This window comes from Pocillopora damicornis, chromosome 4, assembly GCF_964200805.1.
Source record: "Pocillopora damicornis chromosome 4, jaPocDami1.2, whole genome shotgun sequence".
In the NCBI taxonomy this organism is placed as follows: domain Eukaryota; kingdom Metazoa; phylum Cnidaria; class Anthozoa; order Scleractinia; family Pocilloporidae; genus Pocillopora; species Pocillopora damicornis.
The window spans coordinates 12,765,663-12,788,612 of NC_142673.1; the positions used below are offsets into that span (position 1 = coordinate 12,765,663).

Here is a 22,950-nt window from a genome sequence, read left to right on the forward strand (position 1 = left end):
TATAATTCCACGTAATTTTACTAAGAAAAGCAAAATGAAACTCTGTTGTATCTCTAGTCGTTCGTATTCTATTGTTACATTCAGTCACTCGAAAGGAAAACGTTATGGCTTCGCCTCTACGAGAGGTAGTAGCTATAAAAACGTACCGAGGGCATGGGGCGAAAGTAAGCAAATTCTTCTAAGAAGAAAAAGAAAAACTGCTGTGAGTCCTTTTCTTCATAATTTGAAAATATTGATAATCTAAGAATTAAGAAGCTGTTTATTCATAGCGGTCACAGTTCGCTCAGTAACATCATTCGCAAATTCGGGGGTCATGCACAAGCTATCTTTAAACGTTGAAACGAAGATAACAAGACTCCAACAAGTGCAAGATGTTATAATAATAATTATTCACCAAGTACTTGACAAAAGATATCGAAGATATTATGAATGACGTAGATTACTCATTAACATCTCGATGTACATTATGTAGAAACAGTTGGCGAATGTCTGTTTCGCTTTCAGAACAAGATATCATGTCGCGGAAGGATGACAAGGTATTTAACTTAAGCGTTTTCATATAAGTAGATAGAAGGATATAGACCCTCTATGATGAAAGGCCCCGATAAATTTAAGCTGGTTAATCTACAGAGGCAGTTTGAATCACAACTCAAGGAAACCCTAGCAGTCAGAGTAAAACCATCCACTATGAAAAAAGACCTCTGTAGGAGTTAGTTGTCATGCTTTGAACTTCTAACTAATCCCTAACCTTAGAGCTTATTTTGCTTTTTAAGAGTTACAATTCCGTCAACAATTATCGTAGAATAAGTACTTCTCCCAGTCTAAAGCAACTTGCCAAATTTTTGCGAATTGTTAAAATCTTGTAAGTGATCTTCTCAAGAGCCAAAGTCTTGCCTCGAAAACTTTTAATTTCGACAAAACAAGAGATTTTAGTTTTAACCATTCATATGTCATATTATGAAAGACGTGTGGATAGAATTAATGTATTTAACTGAAAGGTGCGAGTTCTAAAAGTCAATGCTACCGCCAAAAGAACTTCTGATACTGCACCGACATACTTAAAACGCTACTTTGTGTCATTAAGACCAAGAGACAAAATTCCACGTAAACGCAGAAGGCGCAAAAATCTGGTTAATTCTTTCGTTCAGTTCGTTTATTAGCGAGATAGTTTTGTGATTGACAGGGCCGCCTCCAAAATTTGGAAATTGCGTAATTTCTGTCCTTGTTTTTCCTGCAAAAAAATAGAATACTTAAATTCGTTTCAAGTGCGATCCGGTCCTAAATTAAGTGCCGCTGAATATAATATATACGCCTAATAGTTTCATCGCTTTTCCTAACTGCGAATGGCGTTTTCTTATGCAACGCAAAAAAACGATTAAAAAACCTCAGGAAAAGGACTTTTTTTCAAAGTCATGGTCATAAAAGCGTTCTTAAAAAAAGGAATGAGTCGATGGGAATTTATTTTGGTCATATTTTGCTACTTAATTGACTAACTTGTCTGGATGAAACAAAACCCAAAAATATGTTTGCTGAATCAGTTAAGATATGAGTCCTGAAGCAAATTTCCTCGATAACAGCCAATTCTGATCAAAGCTTTATTTGATGCACAAAGAAAAGAAAGGAGCTGACTAATTCTAAATTTTTCTCCAGTGTATTACAAGCTGTTCATTAATGATGCCATTTTACAGATGTTCACAGCCCCTGTCCAGAAATGAACACGCAATTTTTCAGTTTGAATGAAGTCTTTATTTGCTCGCGCTGATGACTTGACGAATTATCTTTCTAGAATATTGTAAAAAAAAAAAACAAATACCAAAGCAAAAAAACAAAAAAAACAGAAAAAAAAACGAAAAAAACAAAACAAAACAAAAAAACAAAACAAAACAAAACAAAACAAAACAAAAAAAACGAAAAAACAAAGCAAAAAAAGAATCAAAAGAAATTTTATATCTGCAAGTCTTCCCCTCGAGTCCCTTGACGAGACTTTTTTTTCCTAGAATGTTTAACCAGGAAAACTAGTTTTCTTAGGTAAAAGAAAATTATTTCATTCAAATTTCGGCTTATGGAAAACTGATCAAATAGTAATGCCATAATTTCGAGTAGGTTTTCATTATATACAGCTGATATTTATTTGTAACATTTAGATTTAATTTTTGGCCAGCGCGTGACAGAGAACGTGTGGTCTGCACATGCTATATAGACTTCCTTCTGATGGCACTTTTGAGGAGTAATCGATTTTTAAATATCAATTCAGAATATTTATAGAACGCTTTGTGTGAAAAGTCAAAGTCTCTTTTAACGCATCCGTCTAACTTTAAGTTGAATGATGCAAAATCGAGTTTAGGTTGAGAGGACATGCTTAGAACAACGTGCAATTAGGAATGTGATACAAATTTAACCGATGAAACTTCGAGTTGACGATGAATTTTTGGCTTCAAAAGTTGAAAAAATGCTTTCCTGAGATACTTTTTACAACCAGGTCAAATGATTGGAAAACATTGAGAAATTCACTGTGTTTTAGAGTTAAGTTCTCTTTTCAAATGAGTTGAAGTTACCTCTAAATGTATTTTCCAGCGTATCACCATAAATCGTTCGAAAAGGTTAGAAGTCCCTAATCGGTGGTATTGGATTTTATCAATAATACAGCGATTCCCTTTATCGTAAACTTGCAAGAAAACCATAAAACGGTGTTTGTCAGGGCTTTAGGGATAAGAGAAGCCAGGGGTAAAAACTACAGTGATGTTCGGTCACAAGTCCATTGCCATTATCCTCAAGAACAAACTTTTTCATCTATTGTGCCATATCCGATGCGAGTCATTAACTAGTGTCTCTAATGGTCCTAACTGAATTTTATACCAGAGAGTGAGAGGGGAAATAAAAAAGGCGAAAGCTATCACCAAATTTTTTGATCTTCGTTTCTTTGCAATCACCTGTTTCGAAGATTTCTGACGAGTTTGGCTGAACTTTTATCCAGGGTCTAACACATCTGCAAATTTAGGCGGGAATGCAGAAAAAATACATGACAGGCTAGTCTAGCTACGACCACGAGCAAAGATTCCTGGAATCGCCACGGGGCAAACATTGCAAGTTGCTAGAACGAAATACGTGGCGAAATGTTCTTTCGACGTCCAAAAAAGCGATTTTGGAGGGAAATCAATGCTTTTTCGCCGTAGTTTAATCATAATTGGATTAAGATAACATTGATACGAGGGAATATTAAGTATTTGTTAGCATTACCACGAAATATGTTATAAAATATCCCAATTAACTTCTCTCCCTGCGTAAGGTCTTTGGTGAAATCGTCATCGCGTAATGGTCTCGACATCTTACGAAATTTGCCATAAATCGCAAAGAAATAACTCACTAAAGTTTTTCAGTCGTATTTTTGTATGTACAGCCTGTTTGTATTAAGATAAACATATTACGATGGCTGAAAATATACCACCTCAAAGGAGAGAAGTTGTCGTCAGCGGAGATAGAAATTGTTTTTACCGAGCTGTTTCTCTTTGGAAGGATGAAATAAGCGATGAAAAACAAAAGAAAATCCCTAGGTCAAGTGATAATTTGTCGAGAAATATCCAGAGATTTTTGGGTAGCCACTTTTCTCCTCCAACTCTTTGGAGGATCTTGTCAGGAACAGCAAAATGTGGACATATGTGCATCGCCCCTCAAGCGACCCATTTGTACCTACTCATCGTCGCATAAGAAAGGCTTCAGTTTTTAGTCGGTCATCAACGCTGGTTCGTTCCGATTGATCATAAGAAATAGGAAATGTAGGTGTTTAATCACTTAATGTATCATGATAACATTTAATGCTCAAGCACACCATTTCAATCCCGTGCTGCCTCGAGGTAGCTGTTGTAGTGTTTTCTTTCCGCATTACCAAACCAAGAAAAGAGCTAAAAGTAGACTCAACAAACGTAAATAAAACTGAAAAAGCTTTTTTGGGAAATTTGTTAGCGATTTATACCTAATATTTCAGAAGTTCGAGATCTTTGCGCGATGTCAATTTCAATATAACCCTTGCGCATAGAGAAAAAGTTAATCTCTAGATTTTACAACATATTTCACGGTTATTCCAACAAAACCTTGCATTACCTTTGTATTTATATAACCCACACTCATTTCTGATAAAACTGTGGCAAAAAAACGATGATCTCTCTCCTAAATCGTTTTTCGGACGTCAAACCAACCTTCCGCCGTATATTTCTTTCTAGCGAGTTGCAAAGTTTGCCCAGTGGCGATCCCACAAATGTTTGCGCAAACACAAGGATCCGATTACTAGTAACTTACTCATTTAATTTAACGAGCAGTGCCATTTCAGGTTGCATTGAATCATTTATTTTTTCATAAATGCACAGCGCCGAATTTTAAACTCAGTTATCTCGAAACAAGCGCTAGTAGCTATCGATAACCCTTCTTGAAACCAACTCTTCTAGCATGCTCATTGATCAGGCATTTTTGTGATAGAAATATTCTTACAAAGGGAGAGGGTCTCTGCTACTTCTTGTCGTTCATTTTACAATTTCCCGTTGTGCTTATGTTGCGTTGAAGACTGCCCTATTACTATTTATCAACATCTCTCATGGTCAGGTTTTCGTCGAGTAAAAAGTCTCGCTATACCATCATGGCTCTGCGTCTTTCTGAACTAGCAGTCCTGTTGATTCTGGTGGGTATCTTCACTTTCCTCAGATTTGAATGAAGTCATCCAATATTCAGAAAACACAGAATAATTGTATCTATTTAGTCATGTAACCAAAAAGCTACCAAAATTGAAAGCCAGACAAGCAGCCGTTTGAAGTCTTCAAAAATAATACACAAAAAAACCTGAATCATTGAATTTAATGCACCCTGCCTCTATTTGATCGTAACTTATTGCTCAAACTTATTGGAAACCCGGCTCTGTAATGAAATTTTTGACCTTCATAGACCTGTTCTTACATTTTTGAGTCTCCACTTTTCGGTGTTTTCCAAGTCATGTCTAATGGTGTTTAATTTCTTAATTTTTCGCAGAGTTCTAGATATCCCGACGTCTCTGGTGAGTTGCCAGGTAAGAAAAATATTTTGATGCGTATTTTCACAAAAATAAAAGAAAAACAAGCACTTGTGAACTAAAGAGTTGCTTAATTTGAAAAATTTAAGCAATTTTCTAAGAATTTTCACATGATAGTTCGAACCACGACGCGAGGGAGATAGAATAACAGCCTTCAGCTTTTGACTATTGCTCGCTACTTTTAATGATTGTAAACTATCAAAGCATCACAATACGTCTGATACTACATCCTTAAACAAACGCATAAGCTGAATATCACTTACCGATGTGATACCTCCGTAGACTGCAGGCAACTCACACGTTTCTTGGAGGTATACTTACTTTCTGAGCTTCGACGCTCAGTCATGATGCCGTTTTCAATTTCAAGTGATAAATGTCAGTTTGAGAGGTCTAATACTGTCTCCTTTGTTCTCTAATGAGGTGAGATGGGTAATCCACAGGCAGTGAAATACTTTTAAGGCTGAACCCGGCTTTCAAAAATAAGTTGAATCAGTGGTAAATAGCAATCCAAGCCAAAGAGACTTTGAGCTTAAAAAAAATATTCAGCCTGATTCTTATTGTTTACTGCTGCAACCGAGACAATTTCTAGTCGTCATGCATGTAGTTACTGTACTCAGAATTTATAAAAGAAGTTAGGTTTGACAACCTCCATTAATACCACAACTACGAAATGAAACTGTAAGTTGTAACTATGAAAGAAGGCAGCCTCTAATGCAAGGAAAAATCGATTAGTGCATGATTTGGTCTTTATGCGTCGATCAAAGCGAAGCTTCAACATGCTCCCCCTTGGCTTTTGAACCTTTGAAGATTGATTCGATCAAATTCCAGCTCTTGGGGCCAAAAATGTGTTTAAATGCCGCACCTACATTCCGGATTTGATATTCTATTTTTTTTTTGTTTAAACCACGATTAGTGACCTTGACTTTCTTATAGACCTTTTTTACTTCTGAGCCATCTGCTCGTGAAAGTGAACATTTTGCCTTTAAACACCTCCACACTAAGACATAAAAAAATTACGCTGGATAGACCTGACAGTTCTGGTTCAAGTTCCACCTAGGCAAGGTTCAAATTCCCCATTCCCTGGGCACGGATGACAGTCAAATGCCCATGGTTTGCCCGGGCGAGGATGTTGAAGCTTTGAATTGATCGGCCCATCAATTTTTTGTGTCAAATCAATTTTTGCAGATTGCTTTAGTAATCCTGTTGGTGTTGCAACTCCCAGTATCATCTTTGATCGTCAGATGACAGCATCATCCAGAAATAGGCCGTCTACCAGGGCGGCTTATGGTCGCCTCAATGATAGAAGAGGCGACGGTTGGTGTTCACTTGAGGCTAAAAGTAACGCTGAATGGCTTCAGGTTGACATCAGAAAAACAATTCAGGCATGTGGTCTCGCCACTCAGGGAGGCGTACCAAGCGCGAGATTGGAATGGGTAAAAGATTTCAAGCTGGATTACTCTTTTGATGGAGAAAATTGGAAGAATTATCGGGATGAAAATGGAGAAGTAATGGTAAGATTTATAATGTAAAGACACCGTGAGCAGTAATCGTATCAAGAAACGCTTTGATACACGAACTGTTTTATCTAATAGAACAATTAGACCAACAGTTTTTTCATGCTTTGTTGAACGTAAAGGCAATTTCTTCGGTTGGATATTGTATCTGATATTAAAAATTTCGAGATTCCGTTTGCTTTTCGAAGGAGGTCTCTTTTAAGAATATTTCTCTTCCTTAACGTAATGCAGTGTTCCTTCTTTACGCATTTGTGTCAAAGGTATTTCGAAGGATGGTTAACAGTTCCAAAACCAACCAACACAAGTTGCCACTGCCAGTATATGCAAGGTACTTCCGATTTCTTCCTACACGGCGTCACGAAAGGAACTGCCTCAGAGTTGAGATTTACGAATTCAAAAGTGAGTAAATGTGCTTGGACAAGTACGATTCACTTTTTCGTATCAAGAGTGGATGGTAAGTGGCTATGGTAAGGTACCCTCACTAGTTTGGATGACCAGGCGGAGCGAAATGGATTCTAGCAACTAGATTTAAAACTTTCTTACTGGAAACTAAGCAATCCCAAATACTTCTTAGGGTCTGTATTAATCTATTATTGTATCGCTGGTAGTACTCGTGGGGAGTATAAAACGAACCCAGTGTTCTGATTGGCTTCCTAAGAGAGCAAGATGGTCCTTCGTCTCGGTCCATAAAGACGCAAAAAAAGAAAACGGTCATAATCCAACCATCGTGACCTCACCCTTGGTCAATAACGTATATAGATAAACTTGTATGAACTTGACTGAGAGCTGCTTGCATTTGCTGGAGAGAAGAAAGTGTAATAAGTACGTGTCTTCATTTTGTGGCATTGTCGACGACGTTGGGACATCAGTTTCTGCTGTTTTTTTTATCGCACAGTTCGAAATGTCGCAGCCCTTCGATTTCTGAACAACCACGATGGGCGTTTCTTTGTCCTACACGCCCATCTATAGTTGGTCGATAACATTGAGTTTCAGTGGCCCTGTTGTCATCAACTCTACCGGACGTTTATCGAAATACTTCTTGAACAATTCATCGTGGCATCTCTTCTTGCAAGTTGAGACCTCTTTGAGGTTATACTAGTAACTGCGGTTTGAAACTCAATCCGTCGCCTATTGTCTTCATTAAACCTCCAGAAAAAGTGACAAATTCTGCTCTTGCCGGCTTTGTAAGTGCGTTTTTAGTAGCCAGCAGACTGTGTTAATGAAAAAGTAAGGGGCTTCGTCGCCCAACTGGCCATTGTCCCACAGTGTTTCCTCCTCTTCTTCTGTTAGACTTTGAACTTGCTTTGCCGCTTCCCTATTCCAAACTCATGAGGTTTCCTTTCTTTTAGTTTTTATGCTTTCCTTGATGAAAATTACTTTGTATCTCAAGCAACTAAGTTTGGACAGTGTTTGCTTCGTAAATAAGGATCCGTAAAGCTGCTTGCACGAATTCTAACGAGTCTGGTTCGAGCCACTTTTCTTCCTCGTTTCAAGGACAGCTCAGCGAAAAATAGAGCGAATGCTATGTTGAACTGTGGTACTTCTCAGCCCTGAAGTTCTCTATTCTTCTCTAATTGTTTGTACTTATTTTGGTGTTTTTATTTTAACTTCCTTGTATAAGTTCTTCGATTGAGTCCTCGTCGAGCGTCAATAGAACGGGCAGCTATTATTATCAAAAAATATTATTGGAAATGATCTCAACAGCCCTTCTTTGCTAACAATATCTTAACTAATTAGGATCAATTTATCATGCCCTCTTGATTAACAAAAGTGCCCTTGTGATTAAGAAAGAATGTCCTCTCTCTCAGCCAATCAACTTCTAGTAATTTTGCCTCTATGAGGGTCCTGACTAAGCATCAGCAATATTGGTCATGACCCTGTACCGAGGCAAAGCTGATGTACAGAAATTCGTGGGAACTCTCAACCTACTTCGTAACCTCAGTATGATCATCCACCCTCTCACAGAACTCGCCGTTCTGATACCCCTGCAGCTGGGCACAAGCGCAAGATGGCTCATTCAAGAAAGCCAAATAACTCAAACTCGACTCTCCTGTGGCCTATCAAACTAACCTTTCAACAAAAACATACCAGTGAGGGTGGCTTAGGCGGAGCACGTTTTCAGCCCAATAGAGATCGACGCCACCAAGCAGTGAGTAACTGTGGTGTATGACGTAAGAAGTCACGTTGTCACACTCGTCAGTATCGTTTTCATGTAAAACGTGTGTCGAAGGGATCGTTTGGCTACACGGCCGAGATTTCATATAGGGTCGGTAAATAAATCTCTGTCGGGTTTTGCACACGTCTCACTCATATTTTAGACACGGTACGACGCCGTACGCTACACTAACAAAACAAACAACCTCGATACCACCAAACAACGATTAATTGGCTATCTCGACTGCGACAGAAGATTATGATCACCTAAAATATAGTAATCAGACATAGAAGCCTATTTCGACCATTAACTACTTGAGGCCATAATAGAATTTCATTGCACAAAGCAGCAGCTAAGCTGCAGAAATGTTCACGAGACTGTAGAGAGACCATTTAAAGACCGAATACAATAAAGACACCACTCTTTCGCCGACAGCCTAGAGAAAGCAGGGTTGCTCATTCCAACATAGGAGAGGGTAAAACACCTCGAATATACAAAACTGTACCATACTAATCGTCAAAAAACTGTCCACGTGAACTGAGATGCTACACGAGAAACCCATGATATATTTGCTAATGCTGACTCAACTCTGGCAGATTCTGGGCTCAGATTTCTTCATGCACAATCCGTAAGCCTCTTACCACCGACTGCAATTTTTTGGACTGGCTCGAAGTCCATGAACTCACTGAAACCTTAGTTGTAAAAATACTTCGCCCCGTATTGTGTGTCCAACCATACCACCTCCAGCCCTTAACACTTCCTGTGCAATGGTCGCTTCTCTTGAGTTGTATCTTGACAAAGAAAACAGCAGCAGACGATATCTTCGATCATACAGTCTCTGCTAGGGAACCAAAAAGCTGAAAGGAGCAGCACCTTTATCATAACGATGCCCTGATGACCTTCATGGCTGAAATTGACACTTACATCAAGAGCCTTGGGCAGAACAACACTATTCCTCCAAAGAGAACTCCGTTCGCTGCACACGGCTTGACCGATAGTGATTTCAGGATGTTTATTCTTACTATTAAATTGACAACTTTGTCCTTTATTATTAATTTGCTCCTGGTAATCATTGGAGGGCTCTGGTGCACTATATATCTAAACTGCCAGGTTTACCTTCCCAGGCCTGTATTTAACTGTTAAGTGGAACTGTTGCAGGTAATTATTCCGCCATTTACTCTGATCGGTGGTTTATTGTTTTGAATATGGCCTCTGACCAAAACTTTTACAACTTTAAAACGTGTTTCAGCCATGCACATGCACAGACACCTTCACGGCCAGCGGATAGTCAATGCTTACGGTTGCAGCTATCTATACACCTCCCCTAAAGGATCTGATCTGATTTTCTGGTGTAGGTAGCTGGTCATCAGCCATCCCTCTTCTTTTAAGCCAGTAAAGCACTGAGTCGTACATAGCTTATGACTTCTGTTTCTGCTCCAACATCCCAGCGGGCAAAAGAGGCAATTGTCCAGCAGTAAATTCTTGATCTTTATAAACTTCTCTCGCTCTCTTTCTGCTCATCGTCATTTCACACTTTCTCAGCTTCCTTGGCAGTGGTTGGTCTTTCAGCCTCCCTCATCGCTGGAACATGACAGGATGTGGTGAAACTCTTAAGGCGGACAAAACTTAATCAAAAATAAAACTAAAGTTTTGACTAGTCGAAAAAAGATCAGTAAGACTGATTGTTAAATCGTTGAACTTAAGAATAGTTAGCCACATTTCTTTATCAGATTCAAGGAGCTGTCGCTCTAAATTCCGCAAAATCAACTGGTTAGAGGCCACAGTGAATCGTTTGAGAGCAAATTACGTATTTTATTTGAAGCGAGCTCTTCATATTTAGTAAAACTCTCATTGACCAGATCTACAGCTTGGTGTGAAAAAGGAATTTGACTAGATCACCTTTTATGTAAACATTTAAACTGCTTACTTTCGCAGTCCCAGGGTGCCAGGATATAGAGTTAGGACTTGGCAATGGATACTTCCTGGATAGAGACATCAGTTCGTCCTCTGTCCTAAATACCAATACACCTGCTAAGAACGGTCGATTGAACTACACTGGTGGATCATCATGGTGTGCAGCAACAAATGACAGTCAGCCATATCTACAGTTTGACTTTGAGAAGCTTTATATCATCTGTGCTGTGTCCACTCAGGGAAATGCTCAAGGGGATCAGTGGGTAAAGAAGTACATACTTCAGTCATCCAAGGATGGGACAACATGGACAGACTATCGAGAGGCAGGAATATTGAAGGTTCGTTCGTTTAGAATTCTGGGAAAAAATAGTCATAAGAAGTAAAACTGTGAATGAAAATCATCCTCGCTTTCTAAAGTTACTCCCACGGGAAAGATATCACTAACTCTCGAAAATAAAATTCGAATCCGCTCGCAGCCATCTTCGTTTTTGCATTTATTCAAAATGAATGATAAATGATTAGTTAGCCCTACATATTTCTTTTAAAGAAATCCTTCCATTTTGGAAAGATTCTTTTCACATTGTAAATACAGGTTCACCTTTTTAATTGTTTTTCAAGCAGATCACACCCGCTGCTATTTTACTATTGCTGATAATTCTTACCTTTACAGATCTTCACCGCAAATATTAACCGAAACAACACAAAAAAACATACTTTGTGCAACGGGATTGTTGCTAGATTTTTGCGTATCATTGCCCAAGAACACTACAGAAATTGCTGTATGAGGGTAGAGACATTTGGAACACCGCTGACACAAGGTAAGGTTACCTAGCGTGATAATATCGATGAAATAGTCAACGATTAATTTTTCAAAGCTTCAGAAAGCTCTATCAAACCCCTGAACTCGGATAACTGACGTTACATTTAAGTTAAGAGATGCGGTAAATGGCAATTCCCATGTGAATAGAGTTCTCACAACCTTCAGCATTTCAAAAATGCGTGATTGACAATCTCTTAAACGTAGCCTGACAATATATAAGAGATTATACTGTCAAGAGATTATAAAAGTTTTAAATCTCTTGTTTTAAACTCAATAGGGGATGCCATGTTAACGTACTCACTTGAGCTCAGAATTTCGGAAGTCGCATTTCCTGAGATAAAATTCTAAATTTACTGGGGAAGGAAACACTCAAAACCTCCTATCAGTGACCGGCCTGGATTCTCGTATGAACCTCCCCCCCTCCCTCCCCTCACATCTACAAATGCTGTATCCGTCCTGGAAGAGTACTCTTCACAAAAAGGAAAAAAAAATTCAACGATCGCTCAACGAGTGACCAGGTAATCGGTCTGACTATCTTTTCCAGCGCTCGAGAGCACTCAAGTAGAAGGGAGCAACCCTTAACTATATTCTTGTTTCAGGAAAATCAGAAAAAACATCGAGTTTTCTTTATTGGTTAAGTGACGTTGCATGTATTTTCAGACAATCTGGCCCATTGGAAGCCTACAAGTCAGTCAACTATTTTTAAAGAGCGTTTTGCTAGTAACGCCGTCGATGGACTCTTTGTAGATTCAGGTCCTTCCTGTACTCGGACAATACTCCGAGGCACTACTGATCCGTGGTGGAGAGTCGACCTTGATCAAGTGCAGCCCGTTTCCCAGGTCTTCATACTCGGTAGAGATAATATTGAGAGAAGAATAAACGGTGCTGAGATAACAGTGGGTGAGTACTAATGATTTAATTGTAACTTAAGGTTGAATTCACTGGGGAATTGAGAGTGTTTTCAAAATTTTTCGACTTTTTCCCTGATTTCATGCGTTTGTCATTGGTAAGCCTTAGTTTGATAGCATGCGAATATTTGAGTTTCAAACGCACCATCAAACCTTACGTGTTTTGCCACTTCCAACCATGTCGCACACCTCCTAAGCGATAGAGGGCTTCAAAATTTCCCGTTCCTATGTTGTTATGGGCAGATTTCGATCTATTTTGCTTGCTTCTGTTATGAGATTTCCTCTGCGTAGCCGTACGTTTGTACATCTCTTATGTAAATGCTGTTCACATGGCACTAAATAAAGTAAGTTAGACCTCGAGCTTCAGAGTCATGTAATGCATGAAAATCTTCGTGTTGTAATTTAAATGATCACCAATAATTAGACTACTTGAAAATCTTCTTTAATGTTTTGTTCACAGTTCGTGGAAAAAAATACCCATTTGCCATATAGTCCACGTGGTACAGTATAAGCGTACAGAGTCCTATTTGTCTTACCATTAATGAACAGTCGCGGTTTTAAGTCTCACGCATCATTTTATCTTTAATGTTTTAAGGAAATGAAACCTCAAAAGGAGGAGTAGCTAATAGCATTTGCGTCCGTGATGTTCTCGTCCCTGAAGGAAAGGGAAAGTTTTTTCGATGTAATATGACGCTGTATGGCAGGCACTTATTCATCCGGATACCTGGATCATCAAAAATATTGTCCCTATGTGAAGTTGAAGTTTTCTCCTCAATAAAATCAAGTAAGACTTGTTATATAATGCCTCGCAAAATTGCTCTTATGTTGGAAAATTACCCTCCACTTAGTCCAAGTTTTGAGTGAGACTGCCATAACTAGCATCCATAAGGATGTATGAGAATCGTGTCAGCAATCCTGACCATCAGATTTACCGTGAAACTATAAAATAGTCAAAAAGTAAAAATACTCAATTCCGTCTTTTGTTTCCATGTTTTTTTTATTCTTCATGAGTTGATTTATGGTGGTTTTAGTAAGAGCTCTTTTGAATTTATGCAGTTTTTACTACCTAGTATTTATTTCGTGTTTCTGCGAAGAAATTTGGTAAAGTTTGTTAATTTCGCAACTGCGTTCATTCCTGGACATCATTTAATACAGTAGGCTGCCGGACACATTTATTTGGGGCCATATTACCTTCCCTGCCTGTTTTAGTGTGACTTGCAAGATCAAATGAAAAAGGATAAAAGGTGGGAAGGAGGAGAGAGGCAAAGAAAAGAAAAAATATTTACTTAGGTTTACTCAAGTTGTGCCTCAGAGGATGACTCAATTATACAACTGTGAAATCCCCCATTTCAGCAACTACTTAGATTTTAGTAGCAGCGCTACATTATACCTGAATCTCAGTTTACAAGTAATACAGAACATTTATGCTTCTTCTTTCGTCTCTCGGATAAGACGTAAAGCCGGAGGTCCCGTCTCACAACCCTTCTATGTTACAAATAAATTGTGGGACGTAAAAGAACGCACGCACTGTTCGCAAAGAGTAGGGCACGTAGTGCCCGGTGTTGTGGTCTATCTCGATTTGTGCCGTCGTAGGTCTGGGTGGGTGAGGTGTGATCACAATGGACTGAAGCGGCTGCCAGAGGCGCCTTTAATATGCTGACGTCCGATCTCACCTCTCTGGTTCCTCCGCAATTCAGCCCTTGGCTGCAAGTGAGGAAATTGGCACCATTCATCTATTCTATTCTATTCTTAATAAGTTGCTTTTCTTTCTTCTAGATCTTGCCTTGAATCAGTCTCCTAAGCAGTCTTCCACATGGACTAACACTGTGTTAGATGGAGATATTCGTTCCTGTGCTAAAGGCACATTTCAGAAGGACCACTGGATGAGAGTAGACCTGGGAGTACCGCGGGTAGTAGCTAAGGTCGTTATTAGTCACAAGCGTATGTGGATTGATGGCCTTGAAGTCTGGATCGGTGAGTTCAGGACAACGCAAAAGATAGCGGAGATCAAATATGCAGTTAAAACTGACTTGTCCTATGTCCATTTCCGACAGGTCATGACAGTGGCAATAGAGGCAATTCAAACTTGCGTTGTGGAGGACAGGATACTTCCGAAACAGCTTTTTCGGTTAAAAAAGCTTTCTCGTTAAAACAACGGACCATTTTTTGTCTTCCTAGGCTTGTGGGAAAATTTGTTTTTATTGGAGTTTCCAACGCTGACAAAACTCTCTACCTATGCGAGGTGCAGGTTTACTCTCAAAGCTCGACAAGAATGGGTAAGGAGCTGCCATGTCAAAAATTTCATGGATTATATAGCCAAGGGGTTATACTTCTCTTTTACTTTTTCCTGACAAATGTAGGATTTCCCTGACTAACTGAATGAACAGTCTTACAAATAAGTCCTGATTATGGCATCCACCCTCCCCTTACAGTCTCACTCTCTGCCCCTAAACTAATGCTTTCAGCAAGTAGCAAGTTAAATTGTTCATTCCTTAGAGTAACATACAAATAGGAGTAATTTTCATAAAAAAAGAACAGATTTTCGCTCAATTTTATTAAACACTATTCTACCAATCCAGCACTTTCATTCCCTTGAAGGTACTAAAAAATTTGAAATGTTAGCTAAGATTGAAAAAAGAAGAAAAGGTAAGCGTACAATCTCACTTAAAAACCAAGATAAACTCCAATTGCAAGTGGAAAAGATATGCTTGCCATTAAACTGTCAACTGTTATAAACAATGTACATAAGTAACATCGACATCACCAGAAACGTTAAGTAGTAGTATCATCCATGATCATGAAGAGGGCCAAGAAAAGATGAATGCGTTCACATTTGAGCCACATCGAAATCTCTCTGGGAAAGTATTTCAGTTTAAGTCGTACTACATTCTTCTGATTCTTTTCTCTATCCCTGGTACATACGTGGAACCTTTCCACAACGGCCACCTCAGGAAGATAAGTAATTGTTCTTTGGAGGAAAAGGGTTTTCCAAAGGAAGAGGCCGTCGATAGGGACTCAACTTAACGATGTTTCTCAATTCTTTTTTCCGAAGCTTGTCAGACACAGGCAGTTGAGGTGGCCAACAAAAACATCTTCCTAGAAAAAAGTTTCTCAGCTTCATCATTCCGTGAAGGTGATGAACCTTACAACGCGCGCCTACGGAGTGGCATGGGTGCTTGGTCCCCTAGGGATAATAGCAATGCTGATGATTACCTGGAAATTAATCTTGGAAACGTGTTCTTCATTTGCGCTGTGGCTACCCAAGGAAGTCCACATCGTAAAGAATGGACCAAAAGTTACAAGCTCTATTTGTTCCTTGAGGATTGGATGATCTATAAAGAGAATGACACGGAAAAGGTTTGACTATAGAAAGTAGAAACTATAGAAGTACTCTTTAGTCTCTATGTGACATGGTTGTATGAGATAACGGTTCGATTAGCAGTGCGAATGTCGACCAGTTTAGTCAAAGGTAAAAATTTATCCGTTGGTGAAAACTGTATTGATCATCTTGCACTTAACTGATAGGTAAACGCAACTGTGTTTAAACCATGTACTTTGAGGCGTATTCTCTTGAATTTACTGAAATACTTTGATACATGGATAAAATCCACTTATATGCCAACCATTTTTATTACAGATTTTCATTGGCAACTCACACAGGAATGAAATAGTGCAACATGTTCTGGTAGAGGTGGCAAGAGCTCGGATCATTCGGTTCCAGCCAGTTGACTATCATATTCACAAAGCTCTTAGAGTAGAAGTGTATGGAATAAGAATACCTGCAGGTACGTCAGTTTTGCATCATGTGACCATCGCTAGCCGTAACATTTTAATTAAAAGCATTATGATGAAAATTTTTAGGACTGCACTGATCGTGTTATTTTAAACAGTATCCTACTTTTCAAGCTATGAAAACACCTGCGCAATGAACACGTACGACTAATCGTTGTCTGCTGGATATCTGAGCGGTTCGAAATGTGGTCGGAAGGTCAAATCTTCAGATTTCTTTCCCGAAGGCGTTTCACTTAGGCCGATCGTACCAGAAGTTGACAAATGTAACATGTATTCGGTGGAACGATCTTAGACAGCCCAAAAAGTCACTCATGAATTTATATATGATGAATTTTTGAGCAAACCGATCGGGTTCGGTTAACTGATCTGAGTGTGAATCTTAGACACCGTTTACTTAGGTAACTAATACAATGATAAAAAAAATGGTGATCTTCAATAAAAAGACGAAAATTTGCTCGTCAAACCCGGGATAGGTTTTTAAAACAATTGTCATGTCATTTGTCATTAAGGCGTGCAAACAAAAGGACGTCGAAGCGTGAAAAAATATAGTTCAACCAAACGGAGAAGTCTAACACATGGCCTATAGTGCATTTATTTCAATATTTGTTTTATATTGGCTTTTACTCAACTTAGTCACATTAGCCTGTTCACTTCTGATGTGTGCTTTATGTCGCGTTTATCCTCCCACAGGTTCACCTGCACCTCCTATCATTGAAAACCAGGAGCAGGAAATGTCGTATCCTAATTTGTCCATATCATGGAGTTCTGGAGATACTAGCGGCTGTCCAGTTACTATGTACACAGTGTACTACAAGTCCATCCAACGGCGAGAGGAGGAAAATACTTGGGATCGTATCAGTGCCTCTTCGAGTACGAGAGAGCTAAGTGCCCTACCACTTGATTGTGACACAGAATATGAATTAAGAGTGTCTGCATGGAATGAACTGGGTGAAAGTAACCCTTCAGAGTCCTGGAAAGTGAAATCCATTACAGGTATTCATATCAATTGTTTTTCTCATTCTATTTTTGCCGAAATGATCTCAAAACGATTGTTACCAGTTGCAAAATTCATTGGGCTCAACCAGAACATATCCAATGTAAAAAAGGCTAGCTTGTGAGGCCTGGAAGAAGACAGAGCCGTGGAAAACTCACCACCATTCGATTTTCAACTGAAAACTAGACGACTGGTAGTACAATCCGTCGGTCAGATGAACGATAATACACAAGAGGGTGGTAAAGACGATTCTGTCTTGCGCCTTTCTATTTTCACCCTTAACCTTTCCAAATTTGGTCGTTGTCTTTCCTGTCTAACCTTTTGTTACACTTACAATTCGAGATTGACAAACTCCTTTTATTGCTTTTTTTTGGTTCTGTTTGTTAGTCTGTATATTTTTTAGTTTACTTGTTTGTTTGCTTTTTTTCCTTCTTCTTTTCTTAGGGTACCCAGTCATTGTCAACAGGACCAACCAAGTGGTAGGGAGTCTGGTGGCGATCCGTTGGAAGCCATGTACTGCTTCTTTATTCACTATATGCCACAGAGAAATACTTCCAGAGGGTAAAAGCCTCTGGAACGCAGTGAACGTGTCGGGAAATGAAACAAGTTATGATCTTCATCTCAGATGCCGAAGGGACTATGAAATAGCTATAACAGCTTGGAATTCTACAGCAGAGACGCCACTGACTGGATCACTAAACCACAGAAGGTTGTGGAGCGTTAGGACATTAGGAGGTAACTGCAGTCATGCTCCATTTAAAACTCCTACAAAGGACTTAAATTTGCGTAAGAAATATCTTTCGATGGTGGTGAGATATTTTCATCGTCCAACAGATGTGTGTGTTTTCATTCCTAGTTTCTTCAATGAGAACATGTACGGTAGATATACGCTTTTTGGGTGATTACAGTTCATAGTATAAGATTCTTACTGAGCCAGAAACATATGGTTTGGTCAAGGGAAGTAGCTGAAATCTCGTTGTCGTATTAATATTATTTCGTTGGCCGTCTGAGACAATTTGAAATGTATCTATTAATTACGTATTTTGTTGTAGTTTAGACCGCAAGGAAATGTTTGACCACTTTCCCTAGACGAGAGTGAGGTCATGTTTTTACGAATGCTTCTAGCAGGCTTTTGCTAAAGTGTTATCGCTTCTTTTTTGACTCAGGTAAACCGTCATCCCCAATTATAGACGGCAGAGGTGTTCAGTTGTCCGGTTGTGATGTGAGCATCAAATGGAGTTCCCCATCAGATAACGGCTGTCCGCTGACCTTGTACACAGTATACTACAGAGAGGTGCAATCTACAAGCGAAGATGGCTACTGGCATCAAATCAATGTTACCGTAAATGTTACCTCAGTGGATCTCCCCTCGCTCAAGTGTAACACGGAATACGCTTTTAAGGTGTCTGCTTGGAATGACTTGGGCGAAAGTGAGGCCGCCGAGAGGTTGGAAAAAACCGTGCAGATGACTAATTTTATTAGACGCATCCTGACCATTGCTGTACCTGCAGGATGTGGGTTCCTCATTCTCATTACTGCGGGAATCCTTTGCTTCAGACAGAGACGAAAAAAGAGAAAATTGCAAGGTCTGAGGAATCGCAGGTTGGGAGTAGGTTTATTTCTAGAAATTTTTAAGCTAACGCAGTCCTGGCGTTAAAGCTAGGGTTGAGCAAATACAAGCACTCTTATAGAGTAACTAGTGCTATACACTAATTCCTTTTCCCCATATAGTTCCATTCAAAGTATTCGTCAAGGCTAGAATCGAAGTCTTGTGCACATGGTAACATTCATTTGACATGCCGTTCCCATGCGTAAAAGTCTTGAGCTGCTTCCTTAATGCTTGATGTATACGAGTATGTTTGACATTTTAACAAACAAAAAGAAAAAATCCCTACAATATTTCTGTAGATCGAAGTCAGACATTGTTCCCCTGCTGTTAAAAGAGATTTCCCCAGAACGTGTCACAATTATGGAAGAGCTAGGCAGGGGAGCATCTGGAAAAGTACACAAAGGAATCCTGAAAGAAATGCCGAAGGTTGAGGTATTTTTTAAGCCAAAAGAGGAAAGAGTGGATTTTAATGAAGGAAGAGTTGTCGCTGTAAAACTCTTGCATAGTAAGTACAAATTGATATATTCGGTTTTTGTGACATTACGAATGCAACATGAACACTTATTGTCCTGTTCAAAATTAACTTTATTAAATCGAAGTGTATGGTTATCCTTACCGACCGCTTTTTTTTCTTTTTTTTTGTATGAAACTTACAACTGTGGAGCCCCTGATCGACACACACACACTCAAACGATTTGCCTAAGAAACAAAGGCTCAGAGTAAAAATGTGATGTTCGTTTTACGAAAATAGAATTTGGCTCATAAGTTGAAGACTATTAAGATTAGTTTAAATTTTGGAAGGATCAGTGAATTACTCGTTTGATTTGTGACAATGACCGTCCAAATGACGATGTCACTCTTATCTGTGTTAGATACTTAACGATAATTAGGTAACGATAAACTGCAGAGATGTAGTGAGCCGAACTCTTTTTTTTTTACTTGCTGTTTTACCACTTCCCTTTCAGAAAGAGGTGATGTAGATGAGAAAGAACAGTTTCTCAGAGAAATTTCGTTTGTGCAGCGTATAGGAACTCACAGGAATTTGGTGAGCATGATTGGGTACTGGCACAGGTCAGAACCCATAATGCTGATCATGGAATATGTTCCACATGGAGATCTTCTTCAGTGGCTGAGAAACAAAAGGCAGCAGGTAAAACTGTTTTGCAGATTTAAAACTTTGGTAAAAAAATATTGATCAAATGGAGGGTTAATTAGCTACCAAACAAATTGGAGTAGGTAACAAAAGTCATAAGTCTTTTAACTTTGGGACAAAAAATGGCGATCCATAAACATGGAGCCCTTAGGAGGTACCCATTTCAAAGAATACATTTCTTTTTTTTCTCTCATGAAAAAGCTTCAGCAAATACTAAATTGAAATTTCTCACTCGTAATCGCTGATGATGCCGGTCAGAAATAAATCGTTCAGGTTTGGGTTATTTTTCTAGATATGCTCTCAAACTAAAAGATCCATGGAGTTGTTTACATGGGACATTCTAATAATTTTAGGGCAAATGTAGAAACGGCATCGATGGTGTTATTTTTGAATCCATGGACGATTATAAAGACAGCAGTGAGAGTTCAAAAGAAGCTGTCTCAGCTGATCAGTCAGAGGACGTCGTAGACTTTCACGATGATGTCAGTAATGGAACGGAACTCACGAGTGTGGCGGAATTTACCGAAGCTACCAGCAACCCAGATTTCATTTCAGTTATTATTAAAGAACAACCGCCCACAGAAGAGGAAAGTACTGACACAGAAACAATACAAATGAAAATTTCCCAAGCTCATTTTCCGTCTGGCCACGAAGAAGGGAATCTCGCTACTCCATTTAAAAGTGCACGCCCCCTGCCACAGCCGCCAGAGAACACAGAGGAACAACAGGAAACGAATGGTGATGGTGAGCAGGCAGTTGACTTCACCGTAAAAGATGTACTTTGTTTTGCATGGCAGATAGCAAATGGAATGGTAAGTGCTTAAATTTAAAAATATCTGTGATTATTGAACTGAATATTACACGCAAACATTTTCCCCAGTCCAGGAAATAAACTTTCTTCTTAACATCCTAACGCCGAGCTCATGTTACATGAAAAAAAAAAATAACAAAAAAAGTCATTCCATGAAAATAAGGTGGACAGAAAGTCAGTTAACGTGCTGCTTGTAACACATAGACAATAAAATTTTAAACCTTGGAAAAATGCTAAAACAGATCTTTAACTACATGCTGCATAAAAGCGTCAAATGATTAATGATACACGCCAACAGTCTACTTTTATCATCATCTACTTTACTGATAGATCTGTTATCTGACAGCTAGAGATGAATTGCCATCGGTTTACTAGTGTTCTCCTTTTCACCAACGAGCGAATAGCAATGAAAGAAAGAAATGGACGCGCAGGCTTAGTAATGGCCTTGCGTAATTTGGAATTGTTTTGGGTTTCTATATAAACAGGAGTACTTGGCCAGCAACGGATTTGTTCATCGTGATCTGGCCGCTCGTAACATCCTTCTGGGCGAGGACAGAGCTGTGAAAATTGCTGACTTTGGCCTGTTACGTCACACATACGGGGACATATATGAAGTAAAGAATACGAAGAAACTGCCAATCAAATGGATGGCACCTGAGTCATTCGGCGACGGCATATTTACATCTAAAAGTGACGTGTGAGTACTAAACGTTCTTAAACTACTCAGAACAAGATCTAATTTATTATCTTTTTCCCCGCTCAATTATGTTTTCAATGCTTGTCAGTGAAACGAGAACATCAACTGACACCCTTTGATACCACGGTACTTTAAGACCAGACTACCTCTCTCATTAAACTAAACTATTGTCTGATGGTAGCTGTTTTCAATTGATTTCCGAGCCATCATTAGTGCGAAATTACTTCAAATAATCATTTTCGTCTTCTTTCCTTCGGTAGGTGGTCTTTCGGTATACTTATTTGGGAATTGTGCACATTGGGTGAGTAATAACGTCTGATTCATAACTACAGAAGTATAGATCGTTTCTTCTCGAAATGGCATTTATATTTTATAGTAAGCATTCTGAATTTGAAGGCAAGATCTGTCCAATGGATTATGCTTGTCTTGACTGGCTCAGAGCCTTGTTCCAGTCCGTCCCAAAAAGGGCACCTGATTTATTCCCAGATTTCATCTCCAAAGAATACCTTTAACTGTACCAAATCAGGGACGGAGGACTGATCGGACATGCTCTCGGACCCCGATAGACGCCCTCAACTACAATGCTCGTATTTCGTTTGTATATAAATTCGTTTCAGCAGCCAAACATCTTTTTTCCACCTGTGGAGTATCTTACGTAAAAGCCAGGGCGATTTTAGGGGTTTAATCACTAGTGACTTAACACGTTAGACTTAAGGTCATGAAGTTGCGAGGCTTTTTTAATGAAGGAAAAAGGGAGCTCAAAGGAAGGAACACTTTAGATCAACTGATTTTTGAAGTGCAAATTACTTGTTATTTTGTAGCCCCCAGAAACTTAATGCTACTAGTTTCAGGGGTTCTTGTTTTAGCTTAGTTTTTGAAAATTATCCTAGTTAAAGACTATTTTTTGCCGTCTTCAAAATGAATCTGTATCCAAGGTGGCATCCCCTACCCTGGAATACGCAACAGAGAGTTGTACAACCTTCTTAAGTCAGGATATCGAATGGACAAACCAGGGATATGTTCTGATGAGCTGTACGTTCAGCAATATTTTTCACTTATTCTAACAACTAACAAATAATTTAACTGTGTGATACTCCCCCCTCACCAAGAAACTCTTAGTTAAGTTCGCCTATCTCAACTGCTTGACTTAATCCTTCTAGAAGTCATTTGTAAGGTTTTGTTTTAACTTGCGGTCTAGCACTAATAAATTTAATAATCAAGAAAATACAACTCAGCCATTATGCTTTTAGTAAGAAAACAGACAATTGTGGGAAGGAATTAGAAGGCCATAATAACGTGCCCAGAACCTCGGCGCCGCTGAGTAAAAGTAATCTTAAGGGGAGAATTTATCATTTCTTGAGAGGAGTATGTCGTTCACACGTACCGTTTCTCAGTGAACTGATTTGTCTTGTCGAGACAAGTGTTTGGTACAACTGTTAAAACACTTTTACTGTGCAAATTGTTTTAAAGCCCACATGACTTCCTACTTGTACTTTAGTCGGGATTGTTTGGGAAAACAGTAACTGAATT

At 39.1% G+C, this 22,950-nt stretch overlaps 1 protein-coding gene across 1 annotated transcript in view; it reads left to right on the forward strand.

Moving 5' to 3' along the window:
• Positions 1-504: 504 nt before the first annotated feature.
• LOC113672936 (uncharacterized) overlaps positions 505-22,950 on the forward strand; it is a 23,480-nt gene continuing 1,034 nt past the window's right edge. Inside the window, exons 1-22 of the mRNA XM_089204942.1 lie at positions 505-536; positions 4,594-4,669; positions 5,014-5,050; positions 6,239-6,564; positions 6,828-6,966; positions 10,658-10,974; positions 11,307-11,454; positions 12,117-12,356; positions 12,960-13,148; positions 14,141-14,338; positions 14,419-14,640; positions 15,417-15,721; positions 16,002-16,149; positions 16,847-17,149; positions 17,595-17,885; positions 18,317-18,752; positions 19,059-19,264; positions 19,725-19,909; positions 20,266-20,724; positions 21,209-21,420; positions 21,681-21,721; positions 22,356-22,452. Coding sequence (XP_089061068.1) covers positions 529-536; positions 4,594-4,669; positions 5,014-5,050; positions 6,239-6,564; positions 6,828-6,966; positions 10,658-10,974; positions 11,307-11,454; positions 12,117-12,356; positions 12,960-13,148; positions 14,141-14,338; positions 14,419-14,640; positions 15,417-15,721; positions 16,002-16,149; positions 16,847-17,149; positions 17,595-17,885; positions 18,317-18,752; positions 19,059-19,264; positions 19,725-19,909; positions 20,266-20,724; positions 21,209-21,420; positions 21,681-21,721; positions 22,356-22,452 — 4,583 coding nt within the window. The 5' untranslated portion in view covers positions 505-528. The remainder of the gene's footprint in view (positions 537-4,593; positions 4,670-5,013; positions 5,051-6,238; positions 6,565-6,827; positions 6,967-10,657; positions 10,975-11,306; positions 11,455-12,116; positions 12,357-12,959; positions 13,149-14,140; positions 14,339-14,418; positions 14,641-15,416; positions 15,722-16,001; positions 16,150-16,846; positions 17,150-17,594; positions 17,886-18,316; positions 18,753-19,058; positions 19,265-19,724; positions 19,910-20,265; positions 20,725-21,208; positions 21,421-21,680; positions 21,722-22,355; positions 22,453-22,950) is intronic.